Source organism: Cheilinus undulatus, linkage group 3 (assembly GCF_018320785.1).
Source record: "Cheilinus undulatus linkage group 3, ASM1832078v1, whole genome shotgun sequence".
NCBI classification, from domain to species: domain Eukaryota; kingdom Metazoa; phylum Chordata; class Actinopteri; order Labriformes; family Labridae; genus Cheilinus; species Cheilinus undulatus.
The window spans coordinates 6870163-6881793 of record NC_054867.1 but is presented as its reverse complement, the minus strand read 5'-3'; the positions used below and the strand labels follow the sequence as shown (position 1 = coordinate 6881793).

The window sequence follows — 11631 nt, the reverse complement described above, 5'->3', positions numbered from 1 at the left end:
TAAGGTATTTCAATTATTTCTGTCGAGTGGACATCATAGAGCTGCTAGTCTGGGACTGGTTTTTGGAGAGATTTTAGATATTCTAACGTGACTATTACAGTGCTAAATAAGGTCGGTGTATTTCCTTTATTCCTGCGACTTTCTGGGGGTCAGGTACTCCGCTCAAATAAGGTTTACCACCACCAAGCACTGGGATGCAGCCATGGATCTGCGTGTACACTCCGAAGCAGCAGATGGCGCTAATGTAATGGAGCGAGTCTGAAATGTGCACGTGACACAACAAGGAACTTGGCACTTCGGGTTGTGGTGCTTTTCATTGTTTTTTGGAGCGTTGACGTTGATTAACATTGAAAGTGTAATGTGTTTTATTACTTCTGTTGAGTGACTTGTTCTAACGTCGTGCGGGTTTTTGATTTGAGCCTTATTATGGCGGTGAATTGGGTCGAGAGGATCTCCGTGTTCTCCAGCAGCCCGTCTCGCTTCCTCTCTGTTAACACAGCTGAGGCTTTCCTCGCCGAGCTGCTCCGTGAGCTCCGAGATGACAGAGCCAGCTACAGTGTCAAGGTAAAACAAACTAGCCAGAGAAAAAGTTTACCTCCTTCATCACAGGTGTTCCCCGCCCCGCTGTATTTAGGTTTAATCTAAGTTTGGTTTATTTAAGTTTACGTTAAGACGTTAGTCTTAATCTTTGAAATATCGGTGCTTTTCCTGTTGCAAATGTTCCGATTTTTCACTTGAGTCAAAGCAGCAATACCATAATGGAAATAAAACAATAAATCTAGTATTGTACTGAAAGCATTGCATATAAAAATGTTAGGGAGTTAGCCAAAGTATAGGCCTGGCAGCTGAAAATACTTCCTCACTACAGTCGATTGGTCGATCAGCCTATAACCATCTCTGGCACACTTCAGTTCTCTTAAAATGAGTCCTGAGTCTCTGGCTAGAGTCTTCATTGGGTCCTCCTACCGAGACCTATGAAGGACAGAGGACTGATGTTTTAAGAGACATGAGATGCCCTTCTGTCTGCAGTCCACTGAAGGTCAGTTTGTGATGACTGGTTATTTATCAGCTGTCAGGATGCTTAAACAGCTGATTGTTTCTGGTAGCATATGAACTGTACTTATTCTAATATAATATCCACATTAACAGTATTTGGTCTCAGTATGTGTGTGATCACATGAAAGAAAACTGTAGTCACTTAAAAAGATACAGGCTTAATCAGCATAGTGCTTTATTATGCGGTTTAAAACTAGCATGTGTAGGTTGCCCATTTTTCATCAGATTTTGATCGGATTTTAATTTACACTGATTGTTTTTTTTTAGAGTGGGGAATGACTTACTTGGTTTAACTTCAGGGGAAATATTTATATTATGAAATAATGATCAAACCGCGTATTAACAATCAGACTTATAGACTTGAGCCCACGATGGATGTAAAATGTGGTTGTTGCAGACACACAGACTCCTGCTTTGTCAGACTTGAATCCTCTTACTAATCTTAGAAACATAGAAAATAACTGACTATTAAAAGAAACTCAAATAGTAGTGTTAAATTCTATTATATTGATTTGATTAAGATAAGGCATATATGTAATATTCAACTGTACTAATTTCAAACACTTTCTTTTTAAAGCCCCACCATCATCACCACATATAACTGCTTTTATAACTGAAGATTATTATCTTTTTAGTGTCCATTTAATGTCTTTTTTAAGCTCTGTTTCTCCTGTTATTAATCTACGCTGATGTTCTGAACTTTGAAGTTCACTGTGCAGCAGCATCCAATCAGTGAGTGATATCCAATTAGGGGGCGTGTCTTTCAGTAAAAGAGTTCCAGGAAGCCTGCTCTCATGTGTCTTTGCTCATCTGTCCTCAGATCTCACTCCTAAGTTCTCTGGTTTGAAACCAGCATTATGCAGTGTACAACTAGTGCCAGTTTGTGGAAGAGCTCAAATAAATTAACCATTTTATGAGATAAAAGCCATCACTTTTTGATATTTAAGTTTTTTACAGGATAAAGCTGTAATTTCTGAGATTAAAAACATGCTAAAGCAGGCAGTAACTTCCATGGGCAATCTTCAGTAATCCTCAGTATTCTTTGAATGTTCAATGTCTGTATGCTTTATAATTTTTATTATCATAATCTTAACTAACACAAAGCCTGGGTATCTTTGTAACCATAACAATTCTGATAGATTGGACTGTGCAGATTGTTTTAGGCATTTTCTCATTTTGAAAGCAATAAATAGCCAATGACCAACCCAACAACCCAAATATAAACTACGTTTTTTGTTTTCAGCCATCATACCTTAAAATAACACACCTAACATAGACTAAACTAGACTGCTGAAAAATGTGGTGAACCTCTGACAATGCCATTTGTAGTGACATCACGCCCCAACCTGTTTCATTAGCTTTCAGAATGACACTACAGCATAAACCTGATGCTTCTCTCAGCGTCAGGCACCAGGTCACCAGAACTTTCCAATACGTCAATGATACGTTTGAACAAAAATCCTCCCATTATGACAGGTTGAAGGTATCAATGCTACCTCCTGTGTCTTGGCCAGTTTTGTCCTGTGCATGTGTAATTTAGATTTTAATATAAATCACATCCTGTTGTCTTTCAACAATCACATGTAATTCACTGTTAATCTCTGCAGGGAGCATGCTGAAATTACTTTGTCCTGTATAGAAATGATTGGTCTTTTTTAGTCTTGGCCTTATTAGCGGTTGGTGGTGAAACAGAGACGTCAGTATAAATTTTAGTCTGTTTTGATAATTGTAGAACTCCTGACAGGAGCTACAAGCTCAATGTTAATATTTATTTTGTGTTTTTCTCTGCAAAGACTTTGGTTAGTCTAGTTTTGTTTTGAAATGTGCTCTGTTGGTAAAATTTGACTAAATTTTTCTAAAAAAATACATATTTAGTTTCATCTTGACAGATTTCTTTTTTACTGTAGGTGTATCTCAGAAATGTTAATTGTCTATTGTGATGTGAGGAGTAACTGGTTCTCCCCTTACATTTTTCCATTGCAGGTTGTCCTGTTGTCCCCCATATGTGACTACCCTACTCTGCTGTGTCCTTCAGACCCAGAAGGAGAGGAGACAGCCCTGGAGCTTATGTCTGTGTTCGCCCAGTGTCCTTCCAAATATGTCAAGTTCCGTTCGAAACTTCTCCTGGCCCTTACCTCTGTTCTCATTTGCACACATTGTGTAAATAATCGATCCCGGGCTTCTCAAGATTTTGTAGACCTGTTGCTCCAGGTAGCTGAAGATACCAGTGACCTCCAAGGAGATGGTACTCTATGCACTCTACGGGAAACAGCCTGTGAGTGCCTGCAGGAGCTGGAGGCCTGCTCTCCAGGCCTTCTGTCCCAGCACTTGGAGCTAATGGGTGGGCTACGTCAGCGAGAAGGCTCCTGGCTCCACCAGGCGTATGCTGGACTCCACACTCTGGTGCTCAGAAATGCTGTGTTTCAGCTCACACAGGAGGCTGGAGCTGGTGCAGAGCATCTTAAGGCTCTTCTGGGAGGAAATACTACTTTTGCATGGGAAGCAGAACAGGACTCAAGCCTGATGAAAAAGAAAGACTCCGTGTGTTCTCTTATCTTGGGGCCTATGGGTACAGTTCCCACCCTCCAGACAGGGCCGGATTGTAAGGAGTTACGTTCAGTGTTGTCCTCTCTCCTGGAGGAGTCATACCTTCTTACTCCAATGTGCCAAGCTTCACTGCTCTATAGGCTGACAGAGGTGGTTGCTATGGTGCCTGGTATTCCTCCATCTGTATTCAGAACTCAGCTGCTGCGACTGCTAGGCACAAGTGAGGTATGTGTCAATCAGAAAAAGTCTGATTTTGTTTTCTCATAAGTCATTTTCATCAACACAACTTGTGTCAACATCTGATGTACAGAGATTTTGGTACTTTTAATTGAAAAAGGTTTGGTACTAAAATTTCCCGAGGTTCAATACTATTTGTTAGGTCAAATATGGCCTAAAGAGTGTAAACTTGGCTGACAGAATTGAAAAAGTATTATGTGGATCTCCACAATGCAGCAGTAAGAGCAGGGCTGTCGGCAGTAAAATTCACATGCACCATTCCTTTACTTGCACAGCATAACCACAGACAGAAAAACATGTACTCTACCAATGAAAAAAACAGTCTAAAATACCTCACCATCCTGTACAGAGCTGACTATGATGTCATGCTAACTGACTTAACAAACCTATAGGCTAAATGACTGACAAAACAGTCTTGAGTCAGCATCAACTATGCTTCAGACTTCATCAAGAACCTCAGTCACAGAGCCCTATGCCTCCCAAAGGAGTATGAAACATTACAGTTTGGAAATAAACAAAATGTTACCCATTGTACTACCCTGTAGTCCAATGAGGATAAGTTGGTAAATCAAATCTTGAAGGTATAGTAGCACATTAGTATAAGCCTGCCCCTGCATCCTGATTAGCATAGCAGGCATAAAATGTGAGTTTCAACAGAACAAGGGTATAATGCAAAAGTTATTCTAAGTCTCAGTAGTGTGCTTCTAAAACAGTAACAGAAAAAAACAGCATAGGGCTACAAGCTGAGTCCTATGTCATTTAGCAGATGCTTCTGTCAGAGGTGATGCACATCTGAGAAGTACTAATCTAAGTACAACACAAGCAAAGATCTAGACAGGAGGAAACAACCTCAGTAAGTGCCACAAAATGCTTAAAGCCAATAATTAACGTGAACACACAAAAACCCAGATGTAGAGCAGGACAGAGATGCCAACAGTAGCTGGGAGACTCATTCTACCACCAGGGACAACAACAGAGAAGAGTCTAGCTAAGTGCATGGTGTTCTCTTTAAGAGCTGGGTCTTTAGCTTTAACTTGAAAGCAGAACGGGACTCTGCAGATTGAATGGAGTTGGGTAATCCATTCTCCCGTCAGGGTACAACGGAGGAGAGCCGTTGAGCTGGTGACTTAGGGCCCTGATGTGATGGGAGTACCGAATGCCTTTTGCTTGCCTGTAGTGGTCAAGAAGGAGTGTAGACATGGATGAGGGATTCCAGGAGCAGTTTAAGTTGCTGCTCTGTAAGCAGTGATGAGAGCTTTGAATTTGATTAGAGTGAATGATGTGCATGTGCTGATAATGTCACGTCACTTAAACTCTGGTGTTTCTTTAGCATGAAACTGGTAAAAGGCCCGAGGCCTTGTTTAAATGAGTTATGTAAACACATTAGAGCTTAATGATATATGGTACTGACACCCCAATGGCATTGTTTGAATCTTCAATAGTCACATCACAATGGCGTGTAATAATCCAGTGACTTGAAGCACATCATGCCACCACTTCTGTGCTTTTGGATTTAGTCAAAATTGCACATTTTCTCATTTCTGTGAAGAAGTGTCTGAATTGTCGCCATCAGAAGTGAGTGAACTGATTACTAGAGGCAGAGTCTCCTCCTGCATGTACAGTGCTTAACAAATTTATTAGACCACCACCAAAGTAAGGTTTGTGCCACAGCTGCATCATGAAGTGCTTTAATGCGGACTTTCATTTTCAGTAAGCTCTCAACATTTTACCATTTTGAACAGGAATGAGGAATTTCAAACTGAATTCACCTAACCCAAATTTGAGCCGGCTCACTGGGCTTCTCTGAGAAGTCAAATTAATGAAGCATAACATTCAACCACTAAAACTATTTTCTCTGTTCAGCAATGCAAGTAAATAATTATAATTTGACATATAAATCAAGAAATATTAATGTGCTTTGTTATTTTTTCAGGTTTTTTTGTGAATCAGTACATTTGAAAATTCATGTATAACGATAATTATATTTTAGCATTAAAAATATCATTTGGGTTAAAGAGCTTCTACATATTGGTGTATCAACCGTTGCAGAAACATAAAGAATGATTTTGGTAATTACCAATGCTATTAATTTAGGGCAGCTGTGGCATAAACCTTACTTTGGGTGGTTGTCTAATAAATTTGTTAAGCACTGTATGTCAGGCTGAAATTGCTGCCGTCACTTCACCAGTATGACGCTTCAGGCAGAGGCTGACATGTGAGGTCCATCCCAGGTGAGTGGAGTCCCAATATAAATGGCACCTTGTCCCACTGCTGGCTGATAAAAAGTCCATTCACGGTACAGACCTGTTGATGGTTTGTTTTATAGCTTGAGCGTATGCCGTGCAGTGTGACAGTCACAGCAGCTCAACCCTGTAAACAGTTATTTAACCCTCAGTTGCACTCATGGACCTGATCATGTTGGCTAAACTTAACTTCAAATGTTGGCATACAAAGTATAATGACATTTAAGGAACACAGTAGTGAGTTTGTTTGTAAAGTTGATGAAGAAATTGGTTGCCCCGGTCAACCTGCTCTGTCTTGTAATCCTCATCCTCTGTGTGTGTGTGTGTCAGGCACTCAATAGAGCAGCAAGTGCTTCTCCTGCTCCATTGCAACCTCTTGTGTTTCCACAGGATCCCTATGAACATGTGTGTATAGACATTGTGGGCCTGTTTGAGTGCAAGGCTATTACTGAAAATTGTAATTACACCTTTACATTATTACCCTCGCCAAGGAGGTTATGTGATTGGCAGGGTTTGCTTGTTAGCAACATAACTCAAAAAGTTATGGATGGATTTTGATGAACTTTTCAGGAAATGTCAGAAGTGGCATAAGGAAGAACTGATTACATTTTGGGAGTGATCCGGATCACCGTCTGGATCCAGGAATTTTCACAGGATTCTTCACTATTGGGAGATAGGGCTAATGGTAGAGGTCTGCACTCTCCGAGTGCTTTTCTAGTTTTAGTTAATGGGAATAGCCTTTACTCATACTGCCACCACAGCTACAGTTATAACATTCTGGGATTATGTTTAGGCACATAAAAGAAAAACAAGCACTGTCAGGACAGAAAATAGGCTGCAGTTCACATCATCACGTTTTCATAGAGTGCTAAAGGACGGTATTCAAGGCAGTTTTTCACGGGTAAGAATAGAGATGTTATGTTTCCAAATGCAGGATGCTCTGAATTCACTTACAGGTACTGTCTGTAAGAGTGTTTTCTGCATAGAAAGGGACAACAGCTAAGGTAATCAAAGACAGAAGAAGAAATAATGCAGGATTAAGAGTGACGTACATGAGTTATGAACTGCGGTTAAATACTCATTTTGCCTCTGCAACATAACAGTATCCACACTACTGTTACAGTACATGTCAGTTTGTCTAAATACGTTTTAACCCCTGATAATAAGGATACTCTACATTACATTGCTGTTATTTCTTAATGGTAAAATACATATTTCTTTCAAACTTCTTAATTTAAACTTTAACATTTTCTGTCATATCTTGATTCTTAAATTGTAAATCCATGGAGTTGGTAAACCAAGCAAAATGATACAAATTGTGTATTTTTTGTCAAAAGAATAATGGACTTGACTATATTTAAACTGGATCACCTGATGAAATTTCAGAAAATGACTTGGTTTTAACAAACTGACGCATTCAGATGAAAAATAGTTTCAGTTCCTTTAATTCAAAAATAAGACACTTTTGCCTCTCAGATTGACCTAGGAATTATTATATGAACCAGTAGTTTTCACATAAAATATGTATTTCTTGCTTAAGTGATTGTCCCCTTCCTTCTAGGTCTGCCTCCTTCACTCCACTCTTCTGATGAAGTGTGCATTCACAGACAGCCTTTTCAGCGCTGAAGACGAAGCTTTTATCCTTAAGCGGTTGGTTGTTCTTTCCCAGCACCCACTGGTAAGCGTACCAGAGAAGTTGTTCTACATGGACTGCATCCTGCACTTTCCAGAGAACCGGCCAATCAGCTGTAGTGATGGAGACGAGACCCTCCCAGTGCTGCTGACTCCTAGGCTCGCCTCGGCTCTGTTGCCCACCGTCTTTAATGACAGCACCACCATGCTGGCCCGCCTCAATCTGTTGTCTCTGGTCTACTTGGAGGAGGGGGAGGAAGGGGAGGGGGTGGAAGGTGGAGGGCTAGCTTACCTCTACAAACATCTAAACTCACTGCTGCACATTGTGGAACATGGAGGCAGCTGGGAGATTGTCATCACTTTCTTTAGGGCCACCTTCCTCTTCCTTTTGTACTTTAGCCACTTGGAGTGCTATGCTAACAGCCTGACAGAGAAGCTATGTAAACTCTACATTCGCCACACACATCTGGCTCCACAACTAATCGCCCTGGCTGACCGGACCCAGGACAAACTCCCTGAATTCAGTTGGGCTGTTGGGCTCCTAAAGGCACTTCAGGGAGTCATCACCAGGAACCCTCTCACCAAAGTCAACTCTGCGGATCTTCTCCAGCACCTTAAAATGCTTGCCCGGGTGGCAGAAGAAGGAGAAATCCAGCAACAAAACACCCTAAACTTCCTTGCCAGAGTCATCACTCCATCTCCTGCCTCATTCTGTGTAAGCGGGAACTGGCGTCTTGGGAACAGTCTGCTGGTGATTTGTCGCCACCTCCTTGACCACCCCAGCCTGGACTCTCTGCTCACTCCTCTGGCTGATATTCTGCAGCATCTCGCCTGCAACTATGATAACACAGACATCCAGGACAAAGCCCGCCTATACTACACCTTTCTGACCACACTGTCAAGGGAAAAGCTGACCAGTGTTTTGGCCCAGGGTTTGACTGAGGGTGGGCGGCAGGTAAAGAAGAGAACACTGTCCTCCATCATGGCTGAAAGTGAAGGACTGACAAGTGCATTAACCATCCACCAGACAGAGAAAGCAATAGTTATGCTGGTTGAGACCAAATCTGAGCCATCAGAGGCAGCACAAACAGATATAGGAAGTGAACAGGATAAGAAAGAGAACTGTCCAACCACAGCGCTGAAGACCTACAGAGCTCAGTTTGATGAGCCTGGCTTTATCGCTGATGTAACCTTAAACTACCAGCTGACTCATATAGACACAGGCGATTCTCGCTTCAATCAGCTCTTCAGCATTTGTCTCCACTTCACCCTCACAGATGACCACTATGAGAAGCTGAATGATATCAGCGTCCCATGTCTGTTTAGAGAAAGATTGGCACCCATTGTGAGGCTAAGACTGAGACCCAGGCGCCCTTACCCAACCATCCTCAAAGCCAGCGCCATCTTTACCACCCAGGACGGGCTCTCCTGGCTCACTGTGCTGCCTGATATCCATGTGGCTTTTGAGCAGATCTTCCTACCTCCACCATTCCCCCCAGCCTGGGGACAAGGTGACAAACTGAGCTTATTTGAGAGTTTATGGGAGGAAATAAAGTCTGAGAGGAGAAAGAATGACCTAACAGGCTGTTCCACCAGCCTGTTCTGCTGCCAGCTGAAGCAGGATGCTCTGATTGCCTTGGTGAAGGAACATTTCCGTCCCTTCCTTTTATCACAGTCTGATGAAGGAGAATTCAAAGTGCTTTTCTTTCCCCCGCCACAATCTCACGTATTCTTTAAGATCAGATCTGAGGAAGATGCTGTCCACTTTCACATTGCCACAGACAACTGGCAGCTTCTGCCTCACCTAAGTTCTTATCTGCTAAGAATCACAGCCTCACAAAAGACACTCTGACTGTAAAGCATGACACTGGCTTGTTTTTAATCCGCACTTGACTTTAACAAAACCAACCTCTTCTCTGTCCATTAACTTCTATAATGCCTAAAACTATGTTGCTGAAACCAGATGATTTAAAATAAGGGTATTGCACTGTAATCTGTTGTTATTGTAATTAAACTCTTGCTTTTTAAAATTTTGATGTTTTAGTAAATAATTTTCCAATTAGCTGAAAAGCCTACATATAATAGGCTACTGTGTATAATTTAAAGACCAAAAAGTACTCGGTTGCATGATTCATAACTTGATCAATATTGCTTTTCCCTTGTAATTCATTTAAATCTTTGTATAGCGCCGATTCATGTCCAAAGTCATCACAACACACTTTACAAAGAGGGCAGGTCTGGACTGTACTCTGTTGTAGCCTTCTATAATAAAGACCAGCGTTAATCACCATGAAAACAGAATTCAGCCGTGTTACAGTGGCAGCAAAAACCTTCCCAAAATGGGACGGTTTGTCGTGAGGACCACACTCATGCTGATGGCCCTCTGCCGAAGCTGCGCTGAGGTTTATACTCAGCTTTGCTCAGCACTTTTTTTTTTTTTTAACAATTATTTTTTATTAATTTTCATGCTTCCCACCACAGGGTACATAGCCCTCTTCTGAACAGTACAATAGCATAACATAACCATTTAACGTAATATAACACAGTCTACACTCTTACATAGTGGTGTCGGAATGACATGGAATATTTATACCCCAACACAAAAAACACACAGTAAACAATTACAACATTTGTTGCATCACCAACATGCATCACCCTGTACACCCGTACATATCCACATACATAAACACTTAACGTTGGTCCCTTGCTCGGCCCATTTTCATTCAGGAAAATGTGTGGCTTGATGTCTTAAAGGACCTGAATCGTTTCCATGCATTGAACCCACCCAATCACAAACAATTTATCTGCGTTTTAAGGTGACTTGAAACCACCCACTGTTTGAGGCTTTTGAGCCGATGAGTAAAACTACAAGTTAGCTGTGGGCAGATGAACCCACAGCTGTCCCACAAAAGTTAGCAACTCAAGTTATTGTAATAAAGACCCAGAGTAAAATAATGTATCTTTACCTTTTAAAATTGTTGTTATTAGGGTCATTTTTAGGTATGCCAATACCCCTTAATCATCAAATACTGCTGATACTATACGTGTGTCATTGTGTAGTATGATGTTTGCCTCACTGTTTGAGCAGAGGTGCCCAAATAGAAGAACTTGTACTTAGTGTGTTTTGTATTTGTATTTTATTATACTCAAAAAAAGACCAAAAAACAACTACACAAAGACAAAAACATAGTACACAGATATGTATATCTGTATACATTCTCAGATGTTTGTTTCATTCTTATACAATAACAGAGTGCTTTCTTCCACATTTCAAATCAAAGATGAAAAAAATACTTGAGTAAGCCAACATCTGAAGAATTTTAGTTACATTATTATATCTTGGATCCCAGTTTTTTAAAAACATTAGAGCTTGCTATTTATTCCCATTTAAATTTTGAACTTTTCTGAGTTTCTCTTAAAGATCAGTCTTTAGGAAGTAAAATAAAAGCCTTTAATATCAAACTTTGGGGGGATTTAATACATACATTTTACCAAGACCTACAGTTATGTTTAATGACTTATTTTGATCATTTTGAAAACCTCAGATAATACAGAATGGAGATAAAGGTAAAATGATTGCTCCCTCAGCCAGCCAATCTGCCACCTGCTGCCAGAATGCTGAAACTACAGGACAATACCAAAATAAATTCATAATGCCCTCCTCCTCCTCAGAACAACACCTACAACAGCTATTTTAAGTTATTTTTATACATTTTCAACATGTTTATTGTTGGGAGTATTTGATGGAATAATTTCAACTAAATAGCTAAATAGGTGAATTCTAGATAAACCTAAAAATGTTCAGTCAAAGAAGAGGATTATAATACATCCCTCCACTACATTTGAAAATAATTGCATGTGGATGGGTATTACTTTGGTTCTAAAATGTGATAATTTAATCTTCTTTTAGTTTTTC

At 40.5% G+C, this 11631-nt stretch overlaps 1 protein-coding gene across 1 annotated transcript; it reads left to right on the top strand.

Moving 5' to 3' along the window:
• The first annotated feature begins 277 nt into the window (after positions 1 to 277).
• On the top strand, positions 278 to 9940 carry ap5b1 (adaptor related protein complex 5 subunit beta 1). Its single transcript, XM_041783972.1, has 3 exons — positions 278 to 564; positions 3040 to 3828; positions 7645 to 9940. Exons 1-3 carry the CDS (start codon positions 427 to 429, stop codon positions 9565 to 9567), a joined length of 2850 nt encoding a protein of 949 aa, XP_041639906.1. The 5' UTR covers positions 278 to 426; the 3' UTR covers positions 9568 to 9940.
• The last annotated feature ends 1691 nt before the right edge of the window (positions 9941 to 11631 follow it).

Bases quoted from the DNA above. Each gene is read 5' to 3' on its own strand.
- ap5b1 (XM_041783972.1), top strand. From the start codon at position 427: ATGGCGGTGAATTGGGTCGAGAGGATCTCCGTGTTCTCCAGCAGCCCG. The intron at 565-3,039 runs GTAAAACAAACT...TTTCCATTGCAG, and splicing joins GAGCCAGCTACAGTGTCAAG to GTTGTCCTGTTGTCCCCCAT. The intron at 3,829-7,644 runs GTATGTGTCAAT...CCTTCCTTCTAG, and splicing joins GACTGCTAGGCACAAGTGAG to GTCTGCCTCCTTCACTCCAC.